At 39.7% G+C, this 25,216-nt stretch overlaps 1 protein-coding gene across 4 annotated transcripts in view; it reads right to left on the minus strand.

Annotated features, from left to right (window-relative positions):
• Positions 1–14,105: 14,105 nt before the first annotated feature.
• fermt2 (FERM domain containing kindlin 2) overlaps positions 14,106–25,216 on the minus strand; it is a 116,857-nt gene continuing 105,746 nt past the window's right edge. For 2 of the 4 annotated variants that reach the window (XM_080202708.1, XM_080202706.1), the window contains 4 exons: positions 19,285–19,305; positions 18,679–18,803; positions 15,906–16,047; positions 14,106–15,271 (listed from right to left, as the gene is read on the minus strand). In XM_080202708.1, the coding sequence (XP_080058834.1) occupies positions 15,098–15,271; positions 15,906–16,047; positions 18,679–18,803; positions 19,285–19,305 (462 nt within the window). In that variant the 3' untranslated portion in view covers positions 14,106–15,097. The remainder of the gene's footprint in view (positions 15,272–15,905; positions 16,048–18,678; positions 18,804–19,284; positions 19,306–25,216) is intronic. The other 2 variants (XM_080202709.1, XM_080202707.1) reach the window with 1 other exon arrangement.

Here is a 25,216-nt window from a genome sequence, read left to right on the forward strand (position 1 = left end):
CTAATGTTCTGGGAACCCGGATTCAAATCCCGCCACAGCAGATGGTGGAACTGAATTTAATAAAACTAAATCTGGGTTAAGAATCTATAGATGACCATGAAACCATTGTAGATTGTCGGAAAAATCCCACCTGGTTCACTAATGTCCTTTAGGGAAGGAAATCTGCTGTCCTTGGTCTGGCAATGTGATTCACTCCCAATTCCAGGGGTAACTAGGGATGTGCAATAAATGCTGGCCAGCCAGTGATGCCCATGTCACACCAATGAATAAAAAAAATCAGAATGGATTATTAATCTTTGTGGTTTTAATGTAGATATAATTCTATATTTAACATTAAAAATGTTATCTGGCATAAAGTCCTGAAAAGCATTCATTGAAAAGACTTCATGGTTCAGTCACTTCACAACAAATAAACCTAGGTTGGCACCCCAGTGTAGCATCAAGGGAACATTGCACTGTTTGAGGTGTCACCTTATGGATAAGGCCTGAAAAACAATGCCCCACCTGCCTGCTCAGGTGGATGTTAAGGATCCCATGACACTATTTTGGAGGACGAGAGGGGAGTTATTCCTGGTGTACTGGACAATACTTATTCTTAGGTCAGCACGACAAAGACAGATTATTTGGTCATTTCTACTTTGCTTTGTGGGAGTTTGCTGACCACAAATTAGCAGTCACATTTCTAACATTACAACTGTGCCTACATTTCAAATGTACTTGATTGGCGGTAAAATGCTTCGTGTCATCCAACGGCCAAGAACAGCACTATATTCATTTGAGTCTTTCTTTTAGAATGTATATGAAATGCCAGGTATCAGGGCTTGCTGTTGGGATACAGTAAGTACATGAGTAAACCTGGCAGAACAAATTGGCACCACATGAGATCTACATTCGTGCATCCACTTTCTACTGCTTCAAGGTATAGTTGATCAGAGCTTCAATTGACAGGTGCGATTGTACCACTTAAGATGAATTGTTTAAAAATATGATCTTGAAGTTGGTGGCTGTTTTTGTCATTAAAAAGTATACGCCACAGAGCTCTGAAGAACTCATAATATTGTGACAACGCCGATACCCACTGCTAGAATTAATTGTCATGGTTGAACAGTGAAGGATTGTGTGTGCGATGCAGTAATTCAGGGCACAACTCACACATTCTTTTCAATTAGTCTCAGTTAGAATGCCAATATGCATGGTTAAAATAACAATTTCAAAAATAATGTCTTAGCAAAATAGTACAGCATTTGTCTAAAAACAGTAAAAAAATTGGATTTATACTTTCATCATCACTTTGTTGGCTACTTTCTCCAACAGTGTTAAATTTATGCTGATTGTGCCAGTTTGAGGGCAGTTTTGTGCCACAGGGATTAGTGAATTTGGAACTAGATGGTAGCTGTTCAAAGATGTTTTAGTTAGATGGGGAGGAGGAGACACAAGAGATCCGTCTGGGATCAATTTGAACAAAAGTCCCAGATGCAGCATGATAATGTTTCTGAATCAGCTACCCCACCCAGCCCTTCTGAACAGAAATCCAGAAAAATGATTTTTGACTGCAATCAAAGTAGAAATTTTGAATCAACTTCCTGTACACAATGTTTCCATAGAAACCATGACTGAAATTGCCACAGTAATTCTAAATTTGGGACCTTTGTGATGTGGAATTTCATTCTATGGGGAGTAAATTAAAGTTGCCAAACCTCAAATCATTTGTAACTTATAACAGCTGTTAGAGACTGAAGGCAGTTAGCTGCGTCATGGACAACATTTGTGTGTTCCTTTTTACTGTTTGTGATTAATATGCCTGAATGTACAAATGCACATTTTCTTACCCTAACTTAATTTAAACTTTAATAATTTCCATAGGCAAGCTTCTTGAATATTAAAATAATGAAAATTAATTACGATCACACATTTTCCATGGAGGCTCACTCACTCTGAGGCTAAGTGATGGTAAGACAATATAATTACAATTTGTGATTGGCTCAATCTCTCTTGTGGCAAGCCTATAGTTTCTTAGATGTGTTGAAGTGAAGGTCTTCTTCATTTGATTTATTGTCACATGCATTAGTATACAGTGAAAAGTATTGTTTCTTGCATGCTATACAGACAAAGCATACCATTCATAGAGAAGGAAATGAGAGTGCACAGAATGTAGTGCTACAGTCATAGCTAATGCAAGGTAGGTCCATTCAAAAATCTGATGGCAGCAGGGAAGAAACTGTTCTGGAGTTGGTTGGTACGTGTCCCCAGACTTCTGTGTCTTATCGAGGATTCTCTCTAAACTGTGAGGCTTCTATGTAGTGAAATTTCCAGAAGGTTGGTTCTTAGGTGAACTTGAAGTCAGAACAGGTTGCAGTTAGAGGGGGAAGTCCTTCTGCCGCTTTATAACCTTGGCTGTTAAACTGACTTGCCAATGGAACTCTGTCTTCTGAACTATTTCTTGCTATAATTTTGAAAGCAAACAGAAAGCATGGCTATTTCATCACATGACGTTTTGAAAGTCCAAAGTCCTTTTCCAAAGTAAGGCAAATGGTTAAGTAGATTACATATCCCATGCTGTGGATTTCACATCTTGGGAATTTGATTCAGCTGGTGTCTTTGCATCCAAATGCCTCATTCAATTTGAAATTGCCGTTTTGAATTAATTTTCAGGAAGAAGCGTCAAGTCAACATCAGTCTGGAATGTCTCTTTTGTTCCCTCTTGAGAATCAATCCACAAGAGAATTCAGGTGATTCTCAGAGAGCCATCTTTTTGCAGCCATGTATAGTCAGTTTAACGTATAAAAATTAATTTGAAATTCAAGGCATGACATTTATTAAAATGAATTCAGTACCCTGGAAACACCTAACTATATAGATGGAATGAAACACTATAATAAACGTGTTACTGGAATTGTCCAATTAATTTGGAAAATGTGCCAATTATATATTTTCTAAAACAAACTATTTAAAGTAGAAACCATTATAAAAAGTAACAGCTTTTCTTTGGAGAATTCATGCTAGTGTTCTTATATATTATTGCATACAAATTACAAGTTACTAAGATACAGGTAGAGGCCGTTCAGCCCATCAAGTTCATGTGGGTGCTCTGCAGATCCAGTTGCATTCACTGCTCTAGCCCCACAAGTTTTATTGTTCTCAAACGCTCATTCAATTTCCTTTTAAAATCCTCACTTCCCATTCTCATGGGCAGTGCACTCTGGGTCATCACCAATTGCTACATTAAAAAAAAATTCTTCCTCACATACTCTGTTTCTCTTGTTCAGAAATTTAAATCTGTCCTAGTGTGATCAGCCAACAGGAACAGTTTTTCCTTGTCTAAACCATCACAATATTGTAAACCTCTCTCAAATCACCTCTCAATCCCCTCCACTCCACCAAGAACAACCTCAAGATTTCCAATCAACAGTGTAATTGAAATCCATCATCTCTCAAAACATTCAGTTAAATCCTTTGGCACTCGATAGGACCCTCAAAACCTTCCTATGAAGTTGCACCTCTTCTACTTGCAAACTAACCAGAGCTTTATAAAAGGTTCAGCATTTCTTCCCTACTTTAAAGTTTACTTATTAGTGTCACAAGTAGGCTTACATTAACACTGCAATGAAGTTACTGTGAAAATCCCCCAGTCACCACACTCTGGCACCTGTTTGTGTACACTGAGGGAGAATTTACCATGGCTAATGCATCCAACCAGCACATCTTTCAGACTGTGGGAGGAAACCGGAGCACTCAGAGGAAACCCATGCAGACACAGGGAGAACGTGCAGACTCACAGATGGCGACCCAAGCCAGGAATTGAACCCGAGTCCTTGGCACTGAGGCAGCAGTGTTAACCACTACGCCACCTCAAATACTCAATACCTCTATTTATAAAGCCTAATATCCCATATCCTTCTCTAATCACTCTCTCAATATGTTCTGCACTTTCACTTTGGCCATTAACCACTTCACAATCCATTGGCCTTAGGACTACAAAGAACAAAGAACAACCCAGCACGGGAAACAGGCCCTTCGGCCCAACAAGCCCGCGCCACCGCATCACCCTACACCCATTCTACCCTGCGTGTCTACGAATAGAACCCCTGACTTAGCCAGATTCAGGGGAGAATAGTGTCAATTTGGTAAAACCAATCAGCCTAAGAGCACATCTTTGGGGTGTGGGAGGAAACCGGAGCGCCCGGAGGAAACCCACGCATCCACAGGGAGAATGCACAAACTCCCACAGACACAGGCCCAAATCCACGTATCTGCACAGCTAGCAGTGCTAGTCACTGAGCTGTTGCGGCGCCTGTCTACCGGTCCAGGATCAAGCACACACACCGACACGAAGTACTAGGCCACTCCTGGAACCTCCAAGAGTAGCCCACGCACGACCCACTGTGTGCATGCCCCTCGTTTGACAACGAGGTGGACCTCCACCTGCGGAATAAAAGACAAAAACGTTAATCACAAGCCTGCCTTTCCGGTGTCTCCCGAGGTTCTAACCCTTATTTAATAACCCCTACCATAACCCTCCATCCTCGTTTCACTCATGTGCCTATCTAACTGAACTTTAAACGAGTCCAACGTTCCCGCCTCCACCACCCTACTCGGTAGCGTGTTCCATACCCCCACAACTCTCTGCGTAAAGAACCTTCCTCTCATATCCAAATTATATCTCTCCCCCCTCACCCTTAAATCATGTCCTCTTGTATTTGTAACCAATCCAGGGAGCAGTCTCTCACTATTGACTCTGTCTATTCCCTTCAGTATCTTATATACCTCTATCATGTCCCCCCTCAATCTCCGTCTTTCCAAGGAGAACTATTCATTATAACTGCACAAAAAACAGCTGAATTGAAACAGAGTTTGAATGAAAACATTTTTGCTTTCAATAGAAGCTGAGTATCTCTGCACTAGTCTAATAATTATTGGAAGGATATTGGACACTAGAATTCAAATTCTCATTTGACCAGCATTCTAATGTAGCAACACCGGATGGGTGAATTTTGCTCATTCTCAGCCAACCCAGAGTGTAATCAAATCTGAGGCAAGAAAAGACAGGTCAGTCCCACCCCAAGGATGTACACACCTTACCAGCTGATTATTATTAGCATCAGCCATGAGGAAACTTTATACTTCAGAGCAATCTATCCAGATCAAGCTGTAAACCTAGCTACCGACAGACTAGTTTCCCACTAGGAACTGGTAAATTATGAGATGGATCAGTAGAAACAATTCCCTATAATAATGCAAATTATTGATGTAATGCATGAATGGCCGTCAATGATCTTGGAATAGGAAGGATGCTTGACCAAGTTGATTAGTATTCCATCAAACTCCTGTCTTGACTCTTTGAGGTGCGGGGGGAACACACCGTGAGGGAATAGGCAGAGAGTCAGTCACCTGTCACAACTGGCCAATTTCTGCCCTCTTTTTGTAGATGTTGTGTTGATACAGCTGGTATTGTGCTTTTTCTCAAATGGCAAATGCCTAAGATGATTAAGGAGGAAAACAGAAGCTTTCCTTAATTGGTCGCAATATAGAATACGAGCGTAAGGAAGTTATGCTATAACTATATGAAACACTAGTTAGATTGCAGCCAGAGTGGGGCATAGTGGTATTTTCACTGGATTAGTAATTCAGAGACCCGTGTTAATGTTCTGGGTTCAAATCCCATGACGCCAGATGGTGAAATTTGAATACAATAAAAAAAACTGGAATCAAATATCTAATGACGACCATGAAACCATTGTCGATTGTCGTAAAAACCCAGTATCTTTTAGGGAAGGAAATCTGCCGTCCTTATCCGATCAGGCCTACATGCAACTCCAGAACCATAGTGGTTGACTTTTAAGCAAGCTACTCAGTTCAAGGGGCAACTAGAGATGGGCAATAAATTCTGGCCCAGCCAGCGACACCCACATCCCAGAGTACTGGGGAGAGCTCTGATCACACTACAGGAATGAGGTAATCACACAAGTAGGTTCAAAGGAGATTTATAAGGATGTTGTGAGAAATGGAGAACTTTAGTTATGAGGATCGATTGGATAGGCAATGTTGTTTGGAACACAGAAGGTTAAGAGATGTAACAGAGGTACATGAAGGCTTTAAATAGAGTGGATAGGAAATACTTCTCTTGACAGCAAGGTTAGTGACCAGGAGGCACAGAGGACTTGAGGGGAAATGTCTTCGCATGGCAGGCAGCTAAAAATTATTAAATGGAGAAGCAGGAATCCTCATCACATCTGCACACTTTACAGATAATGCCAGATATTTCCAACTTCTTGGATTTTATTCCAGATTTCCATCATGTGAATTTACCACTTTTTTAAAAAACTGTTTCTATCTTTTAATCACTTGACAATCAAGATTTTTAACGTTTATTTACAAGCAGGCTTACATTAAAATGGCAATGAACTTACTGTGAAAGTCCCCGAGTTGCTACACTTCAGTGCCTGTTCAGGTACACTGAGGGAGAATTTAGCATGGCCAATGCACCTAACCAGCACGTCTTTCAGACTGTGGAAGGAAACCGGAGGAAGCCATGCAGACACAGGGAGAGCGTGCAAACCCCACACAGATAGTGACCCAATCCAGGAATCGATCCTGGATCCTGGTACTGTGAGGCAACGGTGCTAACCACTGTGCCACCGTATTAAAAAGCTGATTAGATATGCTTTTTTTTGAAGTAGTATAAACATTTTGGTGGGTAAGTGCACTGCAGTTTGCTATCGAGTCATATCACCCAGGCAGGTTTGATTTGAGACAAGGGGTTCTTTTGTTTTGGAGTCTGAGTTTGGTGGAGTGTGTGGAGTGCAGTAGGTGGAATTTTGGACAGGAAACCTGGAAGTCTGGGTTTCCCAGTGAGCTGTGGAGCTTTAATCCCACAGCATATGTATTTCTGCTCAATCGGGAATCAGGCTGACTGGGAAGCTTGGCTTCCAGTTGGTTAGGAAGTGTTTTGGAGCTTACTACGTGGTCATGTATGTCCGATCCCTAACCTGGGGCTGGGTCTGCGCGGGAGCACGGAGATCCAATTCAATCCCCATGTGTCTTTGTATTGGAGGAAGTGGGGATCAGTGCACCCTCTGAAGTTATTTTGTCGTGCACAGGTAATTTGGGTACATTTACAGGCTATTTAAATATTTCAGTGCAGTTGCACAAATGTGGGATTTCAAAGGGTTGGAGGGAAGCTCTCCTGCTTCTCCTGGCCTCTCAGTCACATTGTAAAGTCCTTACCTTCTCTCTTATGCTCTCTTTACCAGTTTTCAGCTGCTAGGTTTCTTGAAGCTTGGGAATAACGAAAACCTGCAAAACAGGTTAAATCAGAGCTGCTGGCCTCAATAACAGATTTCAAATGGCAAACCGCCTCCTGGGAATGGATTTATTGCTCCTCCCACTCTTGTCTTGCCTTGGTAAAACCCAGAAATCAGCAGGTTAGAGTCAGTTTCACAACACACAGTGTCAGAGTCATACAGCCCTTAGGCCCACGTCTATGCTGACCCAACAGATACCAATCTATACTAATCCCATTTACCAGCACTTGCTCCATAGTCTACTATGCTTTGGCAACTTAAGTGCTCATCCAGATACTTCTTAAATGTTGTGAGAGTATCTGCCTCTCAGGCAGCATGTTCCATGCCACCACTCTTACAATGAAATGTTTTTTCCTCAGATCCCCTCTAATCACTTATTCCTCACCTTAAATACATCTCCTCTGGTCTTAGACCTCTCCATCATAGGGAAAAGAATTTTATGATCTACCCTATCTATGCCTCTCTATCAGATCTTCTCCTCCCACATACACTGCTCCGGGAAAAACAAACCTGGTCAATCCAGTCTCCCATAGCTGAAACTTTCCATCCCAGGCAACATCCTGGTGAATCTCTTCTGCACCCTCTCCAGTGCAATCCTGTCCTTCGGAAAGTATGGTGACCAGAACCGTACATAATATTCCACCTGTGGCCTCACCAATGTTTTATGAAGAGGCATGAGGGCCTCCCTGCTCCTATATTCCATGCCTCAGCTCACGAAGGCAAGCGTTCCACATGCCTTCTTCACCCATCATTATCTACCTGGTCTGGTCTATTTCATTTTATTGCATAAACTTTGATATTCTGAATACTTAGAAATTGAGTAAAGATATTGTTCAGTAGAAAGCATCATGGCAGGCAGGACTGGAAAGTGTGTAGAAGTGCTAAAGGTCAATCTTCCACCAGTGTAGCAACAGATCACAAATTTTTCTCTCATGACTTTCGTGGGTCGAGTAGCCTGCGCGCCACGTCAGGAACCATACTGGAGTATTGCGAATACTCGGAGGCAGCTCACCACAACCACATCTCCATTTCAGATCAAATTAAACTTGACATGATTCATTAAAATGACCTGCACCACTTCACTTGTGCCCTTAAGGGATGTTCAGGCATCTTTTCATTGAGTTGCAACTGTTAAGGGCTGTATCTGTAAAGGCTCAGGCTGAAACTTCATAATGAGTTGCTATTTCCAAAGTATAACCACTAGAGGAATGCACCAATATTGTATATTATCTTTCTTGTAGATTACTTTTTCATTTTATTCAGCTATTTGACTATAATTGATTGTCTTGATTAACAATGCAATACCTGATCGATCAGAATTTTACGGGCTGCTTCTGAGCTTTACTGGGGGGATTGATGTGTTCCACTCTGTTTTTGAACCACAGTGTACTGGAACTGCTCGCTGCAACGAGGAAAAACATGTCATTCGCCATTAACAAATGGTGCAAACAAAAAATAAATCTGCAAAATGTTGGTGCATAGTGAATTGGAGAATGAATCCTCCCCTGCATTAATTTAGGGAGTTTAGTACAGCAGTAACCTTTAATACCAACTCCTTCTGCCCTTTCTTGAGACGAAAGTTCAATGATCATTTTGTTCTTCGCTTGCTAGGATACTTGCAACTGCCAGATGGCAACAGTGCAAAAGTTCACTGAAATCATATGAATGCATACAGCCTATTTTCCTGCTAATTAGTATTACAGTCTTGTCTGTCCTTCAAGGGAAACTATTGCTGAACCACTACTTTTACAACACTGGTTAACAATTTCAAATGCTTAGCAAAGGCTCTCTTCCTCCCCTACACCTGACGTTGTTGCCGCTGCTCAGTGTAGATAAGTGCAAAACAATGAAATTTTGATCTTTCCAGATTTTCTCCTTCAGTTAAAAGGAACTAAGATTTAGTACGAGTGCACAAATGTATTGTTCCAATCAGCCACTGCAGCTACATTGCTTTTAATAATCCACAGCTTTCAATCCCAAACTATAAAACTTTATTGTGCACACGTCACACAGTAAATTATTTACTATGTTGTTAAAAGATACTATATAAATCAAATAACAAATTAGATCAACAATGAAAGCATTCACCTTTCAGTTTTCCATAAAGCAAGAAGGTCATAACTATATTATGAACACATGAATTTAGTTGTGTTAAAAATCTTTCCCCCGGAGTCAGGGCCCTGAGAGCTGAGGTCTCGCCTACCAAGCCTAGAGAGGAAGAGACTGCTACTGGAAGGACAGGTACTTGAATCCCAGAGTGACCCAGGCCACAGGTAAACAATATAAGGTGTTTTCTGGGGTTGGAGAGGTTAGGACCAATTTTTAGGGTGTAGCTCTGAATTTACCCCTCCCTTTTTGATGTCCAGTTCCTCGCATCTCACCCAGCCCTAAAACCCTCCCAGATGTTGGCAAGCTGACTGCACAGTTTTAGCTGGTGTGCATGGCAACAGTCCTACTTGTAGCTGGGCTAACACTGTTGGCTGGCTGGAGGCCCTGAAGCAGTTAATAGCCTCATCTGATCACCTCAATAGGCAGTGGGAGGGGAGGGTCAAACCTGGGCCTTCTAGCCTCAAACTTAATTTTGGCAGAGGTTGTAAAGCAGTGGGATTCTGGTACTCCACCATCCAGCTTAATTACACACCCTTCCCACCTCCATGCTGGCTACTGGTAAGACAAAATTGCATCTGTAGATTCTGGTAACTACAGATTTAACAGGAAGAATTGAAAAGGTCTCAGAGCTAATGGAAGGTTTGTAATATTTCATTTACACCAACCAGCTGTGTGATTACCAATTTGGGAACAAAATGTTAGGGGCTGTGGGTTTTAAACTAAAAGAACAAAGATGTGGTTTGCACATAAAAATTCAAGCTAACAGCAACATCATACTTATTGGAAGAGCTGTTACCTGTACAGAGGAGAAGCTGGAACTAAAGGTAGGAGCCTGTGAAATGCCCCAGTGACACCACCATCAAATTAAAAACAATCATACAATCACTTAAATATATAACATCCCTCCCCCTTTACTTCTGTGGCCATAACAAATTACTATGATATTATCCATAGGATCAATAATACTCTAGACACAGTACTAATCATTAGACACAGTCAAAAAGTCAATCAGGAGAATGTCCATTCCTCCTTGGTTGTATTCAATGTTCTGGAATTTGGCTGTCCTTTACTCTCAGTATGACTTAGAACTTCTGTGGCCACTTCTTGGAACTAATTTTGCATCATTCTCACCTGGTATTGTAGCATAAACACAATCATCAGGCAACTCAGATTCAACTAAGTCTTCTGTAATAGGGGACTAAAGTTGGTATTTCTTTGGTTTGAACCAGGCAAGAAATTGGACTGGTTTGTGCTAAAACCATGGCTGGTACCCATTTCTTACTCATGGCATAATTACATAATAATACTTGACCTTCCTGTTGAAATGAGCTTTGTTTTGTCTTCACTTCTCATCTAGCAACGAGATTGTGTTGACACCTTACTATCACTGAAGTTTCTGGAGGTAATAACAAATCATATGTAGTTCTCAACTTTCTCTTCAAGAGTAGTAACGCAGGTGAAATTTTGATGGTCGCGTGATTAAAATTTCTACAAGATGTCAAAATGCTATTCAATGTGTGAATAAACCTTGGTCTCTTGAAGCTTTCAAAGAATGTTTCAAGGACTGTACGAATCTTTCAACTAATCCATTAATTGATGGATAAGGTGCTGATTCTATATGCTGAATACCACAAATTCAGAATTTCCTCAAACTCAAAGTATATGAAGAATCATTATTGCTAACAATATGTTCCAGTTTACCAAATCTTTGTCAAACTTTTCTTACTTGGTCTTCCTACACTTGCATGTCAATCTTTAATCCAGCTGTTAATTTTCCCCAGCCTTCTAATATTCAAAGTGCAAGGAACTATAATGTTTTTATTCTCTACTTTGATGTTGACAATGAAACAAAATGCTGACTCATTGCCTATTTTGTTTTTGTAATGTCCCAACTATGTTTGATGTTGTGGGTTTTGAACAAAAAAAAATGCGGTTTGCATGTGTAGATTCAAGCTAATGAGATTTATTGATGTAGAAATTGAAGCTAAAAACAGGAGCCCGTGAAAGTTTAGAAGTATAAAGTTTATTTATTAATATCACAAGTAGACTTACATTAACACTGCAATGAAGTTACTGTGAAAATAGTCATCACACTCTGGTACCTGTTCGGGTATAGCGAGGAGAATTTAGCATGGTCAATGCACCTAAAAATCAGCATATCACTTGGACTGTGGGAGGAAACTGGAGCAGCTGGAGGAAACTCATGCAGACATGGATAGAACATGCAGACTCCACAGACAGCAGTGACCCAAGCCAGGAAATGACATCATTAAATTGTGTGACCATCTCTTAAAAGCAATCATGCAACCACTTAAATTTACAACAAAAACCATTCTTAATCTTATGATTTGGGAATCAAGCAATTCTTGCATAGCCCAATATAAATTCAGTTCAGCACACTCCTACACCCTTCAGCAGGATATGGCATCAGTCATACTGAATTCTGACAATCTGTTCTGTTGAAAATAACTTTACAGCAGACAAATATCAAGTACTGCAATCAAACAGATGATGATAACATACCTTTCTTGTTGCTTGATCACATTCTTGTGGGTCTCTAGAATGGTGTTGTTCTTTTATTAAGGTGGTACTTTCTGCAGTACATAAGAGTTCAAAATCAATTTAGCTATAAAAAAGGTCTTTAAGCAACAGCCTGAAGGTCATACTCTCAGATCAACATCACCAATTCCAGACTCCATTAATTGTCATGGCCAACTGTGTCGTTGTATTGGGAGAACTAGGTCCTGCCAGGACTTGAAAAAAAATGGTGGCCACAGTGGCCAGCCTATCATTGGGAACCACATAACAGAGTGGCATGTAGCCTTGTGACACCCCAGTGGGCCTCTTCCAGATACCTGCAAGGCTTTGGCCTGCCGTCAGGAAGATCCCAGCTGTGTCAGAGATCTACAGGCAGAAAGTCAGCTTTCATCACATATCTGAACATCAGTGTCTTAGGAGACACAGGCTGTAGATTGTTGCCAATATCTACAGGCATGTGGAGCAAGGTCTATCACTGAATCAAGTGGGCATACATTGGCAGTCACCATGAAAGGAGTTTTACTGGAAGGCCAACACTGATTCTCTGCCTCTATCTGGAACTGTGCAAGGAGGAAAAAGTAGAGAATTAAGAGTGTGAGAAATGAAGTGTGCAGAGAGGGTACAATCTTGACATTTGTGAAGTCCAATTGTAAAGGATGGGCATGAAATAGGCTTCAGAACAAAAGTGCCATCTTTCAGATGGGGATGCATGGAATGCCATGGGAAAGAATAATGAGTAAAGTTGCAAGATATATTGGTCTGAGGTGGAGGATCCTGAGGAAGTCAAGCATAGAGGTTGACACTTGGCCACTCACCTTTTCACTCGAGGTCCTTGAACCTCTTGTGGCACAGGATCCAGATTGTAGGAACCAACTCAAAAGCTGCTCACTTCCTCTGCCAGGTCTACCCACAATTGTTTGATTTGAAAGGCTTTTCCTACAAGTGTGGGAAACAACACTTCATTCCAATTGCTCAGATCTCAGAGCAAGGCTTTCAGGGAACTTTCAGGACATTGTGGGGGGGTGGGTGGTGGGGGGAAGCTTTGGAGGGGCAGAGCCAGCCTTTCCACAGCTTCCATTGTTGTGGATGCTGAAGTCTCAAAGCAATGTAGGAATCAGCTAGTGGCTTTAAAAGTAAAGATCCTTGCTTTGACAATGCTTACTCTAATTGGGTTGGAAACTCACTGTGGCTGAGTTAAGGAATCATAGCAAGCTCACTTTGCTGATGAGTGGGTTTGTGACCCACTACTGGGGGCAAGTCAACCTCAGTAAAACTCTGCCTATCTTACTCCACAGCTGCTGCTTGACCCATTGAATATTTCAGCATTCTCTTTTCTTAATTTCATACTTCCAGCATTTTGCTGTTGTATTAGGTTTAGAAAAATCTTTGATATACAATTCCTCATCCTGTTACTAGCTCGGATTTCTAAGATCAGCTTTACTACAGTCACATTCAGCTACTTTTTTGAACAATTTATTTCAAACCAACATTCCACTTATTTATTTGTCACAAGTAGGCTTAACACTGCAACGAAGTTACTGTGACAATCTCCTGGTCACCACACTCCGGCGCCTGTTCACAAAATCTAACAGTGCAGTAGAGGCCCCTCGGCCCATTGAGTCCACACCAACTCATGAAAGGCCCTGACCTGCCCACCTAATCCCACTTGGGGTATATTGAGGGAAAGTTTAGCACCTAACCAGCATGTCTTTCACGGTTGTGGGAGGAAACTGGAGCACCTGTTGGAAACGCATGCAAACACAGGGAGAACGTACAGACTCCGCAGACAGTGACTTGAGGCCGGAATTGAACACTGGCCCTTGGTGCTGTGAAGTAGCAGCACTAACCACTGTGCCACAATTTCTTGCTATTACTATACAAGATTCTTCACATTTCTCCTTTAATCCAGAAAAAATTGGCCTGTTCTGAAACTTCTTCGCTAGGGGTGATTAACACTGTTCAGTCACTTGCCATTAGCAAGGACTCCTCTATGCACACATGGCTGATCTGGACATTGAGTGTTCTACTTGAGTTCAGCTATAAAATATAGTTACCTACACTCCCCCCAGTGAGTCACTCGTGCAAGACTTAACATGTCACTGCTTGTCTATGGTGCTGACCACAAACCAAACTTTATTTTAAATAATCAAAAGGACATTTTAAATAAAAGATTCAACTTTTATTTAAAATAAATGTTTTTATACAGGTTTTCAAAACAATGTTATGCTCCACTGTTTAGGAGTCTGTGGCACAATTTTCAGCTAGCTGTTACAATGAAACATGATATAATTAAGCAAGGCTCAAAAAATTAATTTTCTTTTAATAAACTTTTACTGTTACCGATGCTTGCAAAAGCATATCAAAACCGAATACATTGTAAGCACATTCTGTAACTGATTTGTGATGCCATAGTTTAAAAACTGTACAATTATATAAAACTTGTGTTTTTACATTAGTTACATGAAAAAAACAAATACTTCATATAGAATTACTTCATAATGTACTGGAAAGATTTTATATTTTAAAAGAAACAAACAAGTAACTAATGCTGGTGATTAAAACGGCTTCACGTAATACTATAAGGTGTGTAAAAAAAAACCGGCAACATAAAGTAAGTAAGTTAAACTAATAACCAGACATTTGGGTAAGCGAGCTAAAACAATGAGCTGTGATTTTTGATTCCCAAACAAAACGACCTTCATATTCCAAGTATCCGTAGTAGTCCTGGATTTGTGTAGGGGATTTTTGTTTTAAAAAGGTTTTTGAAGTAACAAACAGACATGCACAAGTTTGATAAATATTCTGTGTTTTTTTTTCTCTGCCTCTGACATTACGCTTAGTGGAAAGCATACAGATACTATTTGTTTCAAGACATTTTATTTTGAAACAGATTTCTAATGAGGGGCCTTTCAAGTTTGCTGTGTTGGTTGGGGAGAACATGCCATTTCCAAAACTGCAGTAGGCTGTTTGGTAGCTAGTTACTGTTAGTGCACATACAGTGTTAACTGATCTGGTAACTAAAAAGAGTCCATGGTAAAAGATTACAGTACGAGGCGCTTGCTGGAATAAGCAGCATATGTTGAGTAACAGCACTCATATCTAATAAAGGCATTTTAATGGCCTGAATATATCTTTCAACATATTTGCTGTCACATCCAACCACTGGTAAGCTTAAAGAACATATCTTCATCCAAGCTTTCGTTCTGATCTTTAGCCCGCGTTGACAGGAAGATGTAACCACCAATGAACTCGTGAACTACCTTGCAGTCGATATCTCCACAGATAAAAGAAAGTCGAACGTCATCTGCAAACTCAACAGTCACCTAAACATAGACAAACAAAATGAAATGCATTTACAGCAGTTATAGGTTTAACGTACTTGCCGCTTTCCAACAGGTCAGGCAGATTACATACTTTTAATGCAAAATACGAATTCTCACCTTTAGGAGAACTTGTAAAGAAATCACAAATTAAAGTTTGTTACTTTACAATGGATTTTGTTGCTTGTTTCTTAATCAAAAGCTAAGGTACGGTTAACATGCATTGTGACTTTTACTGAATATTAATGCTGATTAATATGCTGCTTTTCCAATAACAGTTTAACTGTAAAAACTATTAATCTACCTTTTCAGGTTTCATTTCTATTTTTTGCACCTCAAAAACAGAATAGCAAAAATTAAATATGATTGTTGATCAAATGGTTTCCAATCCTGAAATATGCTCCATAATGTATCTAATAACAGAATATAGCTTATAACTATTCGCTAATGTTTGTTTCATCAGCAACTAAAACTTTTCAACAGAGATTTCAACCTGATTGTGTTGCTTCTATACATGAATTCAGATCCACTTGCTTGTCCCGCCTAACTATTCAAAATAGTGATAACAACCAAATTATAAATTTGCCAAGTTTCTTGAAACTGTAAAGGAATTGGTACAGTTCTAATTAATTCATACCATTTTGATCTCCCAATTGACATTCCATTGTTTCATGTTGCTGAACCTCCATGTCTTGATTGCATCTCCTGTGCTCGAATCCATCCTGATCAACCTGTTGTAGGCTATGCCAATCAGGTCATCTTTCTTACATCCTTGAAATCTAAGGTGTAACAAATTGCATAACATTTTTAATTGCAAAATGTAACGACAGATGGAGCAACATAATTTTTTCAAAATATTCAACATCTGGCACAGTGGTTAGCACTGCTGCCTCACAGTGCCAGGGAACTGGGTTCAATTCCCGGCTTGGGTGACTGTGTGGAGTTTGCACATTCTCCCCATGTCTGTATTCGTTTCCTCCGGGTGCTCAGGTTTTCTCCCACAGTGTGAAAGACGTACTGGTTAGGTGCATCAGCCATGCTAAATTCTCCCTCGCTGTGCCCAAACAGACACCGGTGAGTGGTGACTAGGGGAATTTCACAGTAACTTCATTGAAATATTAATGTAAGCCTTACTTGTGACTAATAAATAAATTTAGTTCTCCATGAATGCCTGTATTTTGCAACCATCAGAAGCCTGGATAAAGTAAAATGATCTTTTGAAGTTTAATGTTCATTTGGGTTGAATATTGCAGCAAAACATCAGACACGTAAAAAGCTACTGAATTACATGTCCCCAGAAATATGAATGACTGCAGAGTACAAAATCATTAAGTAATTTCTAAATATCTGATTTGAGGAAAATATTGACAGAAAGATGTTAGAATTGCTTATTTAAGATCCCAATTTTAAATATAGATTTCCATTTTAAACAGACCACATTGGTGCTATTTCCAAGAGAAATAATAAAATTAGAACAATTATGTGGAGTAGAAAAATCTATACATTCACTCAAATATAATCTATTTTTCCTGCTGAAACATTAACACATTGCTAAACCATTTTAAACTGAGCATTTGTGAGAAAATCTCCTTTGAAGATTTTTCACATTTAAGTGATGTGCCAAGAGGCCCATACGTAGACAAAGCCAAATTTTTAAACATTCACGTCATGATAGTGCAAGAAAGTGAATCAACAGAGGCTTCTGGAATACAATAATGCAGTCATTTACAAAAAAAACTCATGATTCACTTTACTGCCTACAGTAAAATAATGAATGGTGGCAATTACTGTATTCAAACTGGTAAGCGATATCCCAGGGAATTTCCAGAGGATGCATCTCGGAAAAACGTATTTAAATATTTCAGCTTTGCTCTGTGACCCCATTGCTGACCTAGTGCAATTACTTGGAGCGTCATTATTTTGTGTTCTTTAAAGATAATCTGCTTAAGTAGCTTCTAAAGGAGGGAGGGATGACAGCGACTATCTAGGTTAACAATCTCCTCACCCAAGAAGAGTTTTTTTTTATCAATAGTTAAAGCAGTGAGCAATCTCATTAACACAATTTACGTATGACCCAAATGCGAAAGAAGCAGAAATTCTGCAGGTTTTCAAAATTTTGTGCCATACACCAATACAACCAGGAGATGCATATTTCCAGGCACTGACCAACGCAATGCAAACCAAGCGATGGAAGACACATAACAGGTGCCAAGAACAGATATTGCTTTCATTTCCCACACAGAGAAGGTACTTGACTCCCAGCTAATAATTAGAAAGTGCAAGGAACATAGCCGCATTTCACCCCCTGCTGACTGCTGCCCAGAGGAACTAAATGCCTGTTTGTGAGTAAGGGACGTCACCTTCTTGAGACAAGTATGAATATGAAAAATGTTCAAGTTTATTTAGAACAATTCCTGGCAATATGGAGTTGGTTGTGTGTTCGTCAAGATGGGAGATCATCAAGAAAGGCTTCTGATGGCATTAGTGAAAACGTAGTCTCAAAGCAGGTACATTCTCATCATCTGCAGAGGATGGAACGGATTGCTTTCGTGCATCTTTCTGGGATCAATGGTAGCTTGGGCAGAAATGCTAAAATGGAATATTTATTTAATTCTTGTCAGTTAAACCTGTATCAAACAGAGCTAGCCAAGATCTTCTTTAAAAGTTGACAATGGCCAGAGATTCTCCATCTTGCCCACCGTGGGCATTGCAGCAGGCGAGTCAGAAAGTTCAACAAACCAAAGGCTTGAGCTTGGGCAAGAATTTCCGGTCTTGGGGTGCATGCGGCTGGAGGATTCCACCCAATGTTGATGGTACATCAAAGCACTCGACCCTTAGGAGAAATATTTGGCTAAACATAAAACTTAATCATCTTAGGGACTTCATGGTATTCGGTAGGGAAAGATTAAGGTTTTTTCCATACTGTCCCTAGTACTACACACATGAAACAGGTCCTACACTGGTATATTTAAATTGATTTAGCATAATTTCAATGGCCACCAGGGAACACCAGACACTGGCCCTTGCATTAAAAAAGACTGGGATCATTGCACACGGGGTGACACAGTGGTTAGCACTGTTGCCTCACAGCGCCAGGGACCCAGGTTCGATTCCTGGCTTGGGTCACTGTCTGAGAGTTTCTTCAAGGCGCTCTGGTTTCCTCCCACGGTCAAAAGATGTGCGGGTTAGGTGGACTGGCCATGCTAAATTTTCCCTTAATGTTGGGGGACTAGCAGGGTAAATACGTGGGGTTACGTGGCCCTGGGTGGGATTGTTGTTGGTGCAGGCTTGATGGGCTGAATGGCCTCCTTCTGCAAGTGTAAGGATTCTGTTCAAAGCTCAGAAAAACTTGCAAAAGCAAAGACTGTTACCTCACAATTTCTAACTGATTACAGATTTATCATTGTTACCTTGCAATGAAATGTGTGATACCAAACTCAGGCAGTGACTGCCAAGCCTGAATAAACCTCATCTTTGCTTCAATGAGACTCATCTGAGCCACATTCTGATGGGCCTCAAGTATTCTGGCAGAGATCTGGGGAAAAAAGATAAAATTTTAATTGTTACCTGCCTTAGCTATGGGTATTTTAAAAAAAACTGAACAAAGGAATAAAAGGATTGGCACAAACCTGAGTAATAAGGTTAAGAACATGGACATATCTAGGTCTATGAGAAGTTAGTTTTCTTTCGTTAAAAAGCACAGAACACCAGAAAAAAACTTCCACTGTCACATGATCAAACAGGTCAACCGAATTGGTAGCTGTGCATTCATGTAAACAGTCTTACAAATATGTCAACTGCCTTTAATGGAACACAAATTAATTCTTCAGTGTCAGATTTTAGTAAAATTGCCAGAATTGCAAAATTCTCATTTACTGATAGTTCTTTGTCTCCAAGTTTGGATCCAGTGGAGGTTTTCACTTCAGTATTAACATTTAACATTTCTGACACACAAAGAAGCCCACATACAGACAAAAATATTTTGTCCCATCACAGTGACTGAACTGAAGACTTACCAAGTCCCTTACATAGCCTGGCTGAAGAGGGCAGCATGAAGAGCGAAAAAGGAAGTTGAAAGAAAATGCAGTGAGAATAAGGTAATAAAAGCGCACAAACAGCTTTTATCCATCTGCCTCCCACCGCTCATGAAAAAACCCAAACAGATGAAATGATTTACTGAAATCCAAAAGGTCATTTAGCCAAAACTGTAAAGATTGAGTGGTACAAATACAAAGTAAAAACATCTGATGAAAAAGTATCAATCCAAATCTTGAACATGATTCAATTTCCAAGCGGTTAATTATTTTTGTTTTGAGGGAAATGTACCATAAATTCACCATTTACAAATCTCAAGGATTGGCAGCAGTTCAAAACTATTTAACCCATAACCTAAGCACACTATATTACAGTAATAATTAAATTATTAAAAAACTATAGTTGGAATGAAATGAGAAGACTCAAACATGTCAGCACATTTAAACATCAGAAGAGCAATATCTTACACCAGCCACATGTTCTTCACATCTATTCTTGAGCCATGAACTTAAGGGAATATAAAAGCAACTTCTTTACAGATATAGTTTTACCCAAATTGCAATGTACTCATGCACATACCAATGAAACCACAATGGATTCATATTCTGTAACTGAGAATACTGTTCACAATGCAGCAATCTGACAAAAACAATTAGTTTTGCAGGTTTTCCCTCCACCATATAAATAAATATTTACTATTCTCAATAATGAAACAACTATGGGTATAAAAGAAAATCTATGAATGTGCAGCATAATGAGCTATAAGGAATAGGACAGTTTGAGGATGAAGAAATGTTGCAAAGATGACTGACGTTAATTTTTAAAATTGGAATTTTTACAAATGATGCTAGCATGTAGCGCCTAATATATGGAACAACTGAGTGAAACAAAGGAATTATTGGTTTTTTTGAAAAAACAGTCTGGGGATTGCGCATACTACTCTTCCGAAACAAGTCAACAGAGGTACCAGAAAATCAAAATTTTTCAATTCTCTTTAAATAAGCAAATTTGTCACTGGTTTGACATAGGCATTATAACATCCTTTTCAGGAGGGAGAGGTAGGTAAATCAGATAACTTAGAACCAATTGGATTAGTTGTTAGTAAACTGCTAGATTCCACAACTGGCGATAAAATTATTGACTGTTTTGAAATGCTGCACAAGGGTAAAAAAAGATAGTCAGGATGGATTTGTTGAAGGCATGTAGTGATCAACACATTTAAAGAGACAGTTGTTTGGAGTGATTGGATACATGGAATATAGCACATACTGGTTTTTAATAATGTGTGTCAAGAAGTTTGTTAGAAAAAACATCACATTTATGGTATGAGGAAGCAGCAATATGGGTAGCAAGTTATTTAACAGATATGAAACAAAGCTGGGGTAAAAGGTAGGTCTTGGGATCAATGCTTGGTTTAGTTTTGTTCAGAGAATACATAGATGGGCTTGGATATAGGTGAACACATTCTCAAAATTTGAGGCTTGCACAAAAGTAGGGGTTTGACCAATAGCGCTGAGGACTTCAAAGACTTCTAGACAACAGAGCAGTAAATGGGATTAATAGAATGGATGAATATTCAATTTAATGTGGGTAAATGTGACGCAATATGTTTTAGAAGAATCACTTGGATTTGGAGTATTCATGGAATATTGCATGTGAACAGAGACAGTGGCCTGCGGTTCACTTCAAGTAGATTATTTCTTCAAAGTGCAAGTAAAAAGTGCCCAACAAAACGTTTGATTTAAAATAAAAAGTGGCATTGACTAAAAATGTAATGACATATTTATGCAAATCACTGGTTAGACCACATGTAGAGTGCTATTTGTGGTTTTAGGCACCTTATTAAACAAGGGCTTTAAAGAAATAGAGCACATGACAAACTCTTCACGATGATATCAGGAATGGAAAACATTAATGTAGGAAAGTAAAATAATGAGAATGCCGGAAATTTGAAATAAAAACATATACAGGAAATACTTAACAAGTCTGGCACCCTCTGTGGGGAGGGAAAGAGAAAGTTAATGTTTCAGGTCATTGACCCGAAATGTTAATGTAAAACAGACACTCAAAGCACTGGGGTTACAGACAGTCCTCAACTTCGCGACATCTAAGTTACAAAGAATGTCACTGGTGACATTTATAAAATAGACAGCTTTTCAACTTTACGACACCATTTACCAACTGCAACATGCTCCGTTTTTGACAACCACAGGAAGGGCAAATTGCTTCTCAGCTACAGTACAGGAGCGTCTTTGAAAGTGTGGGCACCATTATATCATGAAAAATACACTACTATAAGGCAGTTATAACTGAAGCAAGATCTCATAAACCTTATGCTACTCAGTGAAAATACAATATCATGCTTTGGTTTAGGAACTAATCTCTCACTTAAAACATTGTTCTTATGGGAGAACCGGTTCAGACTTGCAACGCTTCAACTTACAAACTGGTTTTCAGGAACCGATTATGTCAAGTTTGAGAACTGCCTGTATTTCCATAGAAGGAGGAAAAGCTAAAAAGACATTTAACATTTAGATATGAAGCACGAATTGGGAGAAACCAACTTCTCTGGTTAGGAGTGTGCAGCTGGAACTGAGGTGGGGTGGGGAGGTTGTCAAGGTTTTGGGTCATAAATAAATCATTGTGGGTGAAGAGAAAAGTTTCAGAAAGAAGAAGAGGGTTATTAGAGCATGGGCTTTTCTGCAGACAGAATTGAGGCAGAGATTGCTTATATTTTAAGGAGCAAAGGATAACTATTTGAAGCAAAGACTGATCACTGCACATTTGCACCCCTACCTCAGCTGAATGCCTCTTCCATGCCCTTGTTAAAACTTGACTATTCCAACATTGCTGGTCAGCACCTCATCTTGCACCCTCCATAAACCAGAGCCCATCTGAAATTGAGCTGTGTGCATCCTAACTTGCAATAAGTACTCCAAAAGCAAAATATTAGAGACAATGGAAGTCTGAAATAAACTAATACTCAGGAATTCTGACAGAATCTGTGGAGACAGAAAGAGTTAACATTTCAGGTCATGACCTGCGAGACTGGCTTTGTATTTCCTGCATTTATTGCAGTACATACTCAGCTCTGTGTTCACTGATCTCCACTGGCAGCTGATCCAATAATATTATGACTTTAAAATTTCTTCACCGCTTTCAAATCTCTCCATGGTCTTCCCCTTTCTCATTTCTATAACCTTCTTCAGCTTTACTAACCATGCTAGATCTCAACACTGCTCCAATTCAGTCTCCTTACACATCCACGATTGTCATCTCTTCATTGGAAGGCTTGCCTTAAGGTGCAGAGTCTAAACTCCAGAATTTTCTCTTGAAACCTCCCCCATCCATCTCTGTTTTTCATTTACAGTGCACCTGAAATCCTAACCTGCACTAGCATCACTTCATGTGGTTCAGTGTCAAATTTTGTTTGACAGCCTTCCTGCGAAGTGCCTCATATTTATGATTGTGCCTCTACTATGTTAGAGGCACAATCATAAATATAAGTTGTTACTATGTTGAATAAAGCAATAAAATAATCCAAAAATAACCCTATCAAAGAGCAGAGACACAACAGGCTGACTAATGTTTCATAAACTTATGATTCTAATTTAACTCATTAGTAGTTTAGAACTTAGACTGGCAATTTATTTATACTGCTGTCACTGGAGGCAAACTTTGATCTAACCTTGAATAGCAAGAATCACAAATTCTGTTACTGACTCCATTTTAACAGTCTTTAACTTTCACGATTAGGCAAGTGCTAATTCTAGCTTTGAAGCAAAAACAAACAATCGGCAGTCTTTAGTTCACAACAGTGCAGGTGCCCTGTGGGGGTCAAGAAAGCACCATTTTGTACTTTAGCAAATGTGAAAACATTTCTGGAGATGACTGCAATGTACCAGAGCAAACAAATTTGGGTTAAAATTCCATTAAAGCCTTGTGTACTAAAGTGCAGAACTTTGGTTCTAGCTCCATGAACTGAATTTAGCATTTCCCTTTAGGTCATAGGCATACATTCCAGAAATTCTCCAAACATTTGAGCTATTTCTTCTTTCTATAATAAATACAATCAGTGCAGTACATAGCTACTTGACTGCAGAGGCAGCAAAGGGATGGTACGATTTAAAGCAGCAAGAGAGCTAAGATATCAAAAATCTCTATCTGTAGTAGTAAACAGAAAAATCTTAACTCCAAATATGCTAGGCGAATCTTCAGTCTTGTTCAAATCCTCATGAATCAGTTCTCTTCATTCGAGAGTAGAGGTATACCAAAAAGACCTACTGCATCTCTCAGTCTCTGACTCTGACAGAGTCAGATTTGAGTTTCAGTGATGTTTTAAGAAACACCCTGCAAGCCAATCCTACAGTGGCTTCCTCTGAACTCTTCCATCCTCCTCAAAGCCCATTTTCACAGCAATGTGAATCACACTGGCCTTGTATCTAGGTAGAAATACTAATTAGCTATCCTTTAAACTCCCAATTTCACTTCATCTTGAAACAGGCAGTTTGAAGTGCAATTATTTGCAATATCTGACATAACGTAAGAACTAAGAACAGGAGTAAGCCATCTGGCCCCTCGTGCCTGCTCCACCATTCAATAAGACATGGCTGATCTTTTCATGGATTCAGCTCCACTTACCCACCCACTCACCATAACCCCTAATTCGTTTATTGTTCAAAAGGTTTTCCATTCTTGCCTTAAAAACATTCACTGAAGTAGCCTCAATTGCTTCACTGGGCAGAGAATTCTACAGATTCACAACCCTTTGTGTGAAAAAGTTCCTCCTCAACTCAGTCCTAAATCTGCTTTCCCTTATTTTGAGGCCATGCCCCCTAACTCTAGTTTCACCTGCCAGTGGAAACAACTTCACTGCTTCTATCTTATCTATTCCCTTCACAATCTTGTGTGTTTCGGTAAGATCTTCCCTCATTCTTCTGAATTCCAATGAGTATAGCCCCAGTCTACTCAGTCGCTCCTCAGAAGCCAACCTCTCAACTCCAGAATCAACCTAGTGAATCTCCTCTGCACCCCCTCCAGTGCCAGTATATCCTTTCTCAAGGAAGGAGACCAAAACTGTACAGAGTATTCCAGGTGTGGCCTAACCAGCATCTAATACAACATAACCTCACTGTTTTTAAAACTCCTTCCCTCTACCAATGAAGGGCAAAATTCCATTTGTCTTAATTACCTGCTGCACCTACAAACCAACTCCTTGATTCTTGCACAAGGACACCCACGTCCCTCTGCACAGCAGAATGCTGCAATTTTTTACCATTTAATAGTGCATTTTGCTACTATTTCTACCAAATGGATGACCTCACATTTAGTAACATTGTACTCCAACTGCCAGACCCACGCCCACTCAGACTATGTCCTTTTGCAGACTTTCAGCATCCTCTGCTAACTTTGCTCTGCCACTCATCTTTGTGTCATCTGCAAATTTTGACATACTACACTTGTTCCCCAACTCCAAATCATCTATGTAAATTGTAAACTATTGCAGTCCCAATACTAATCCCCGAGGCACACCACTAGTCACTGATCGCCCATTTACCCCTACTCTTTGCTTTTTGTTAGTTAATCAATCCTCTATCCATGTTAATACTTTACCCGTAGCATTGTGCACCTTTATCTTATATAGCAATCTTTGGTGCAGCACCCCGTTAAATGCCTTCTGGAAATTCAGATACACCACATCCACGGATTTCCCATTGTCCACTGCGCATGTAACATTCTCAAAGGATTCCACCAAATAGTCAAACACGATCTTCCCTTCATGAACCCATGCTGCATCCTACCAATGGGACAATTTATATCCAGATGTCTCGCTATTTCTTCCTTGATGACTAACAAGTTAACCAACCTACAGTTATCAGTCTTTTGTCTACCTCCTTTTTTAAACAGTGGTGT

The sequence above is a fragment of the Carcharhinus amblyrhynchos genome, chromosome 14 (genome assembly GCF_965287045.1).
Source record: "Carcharhinus amblyrhynchos chromosome 14, sCarAmb.v2.hapA, whole genome shotgun sequence".
In the NCBI taxonomy this organism is placed as follows: Eukaryota; Metazoa; Chordata; class Chondrichthyes; order Carcharhiniformes; family Carcharhinidae; genus Carcharhinus; species Carcharhinus amblyrhynchos.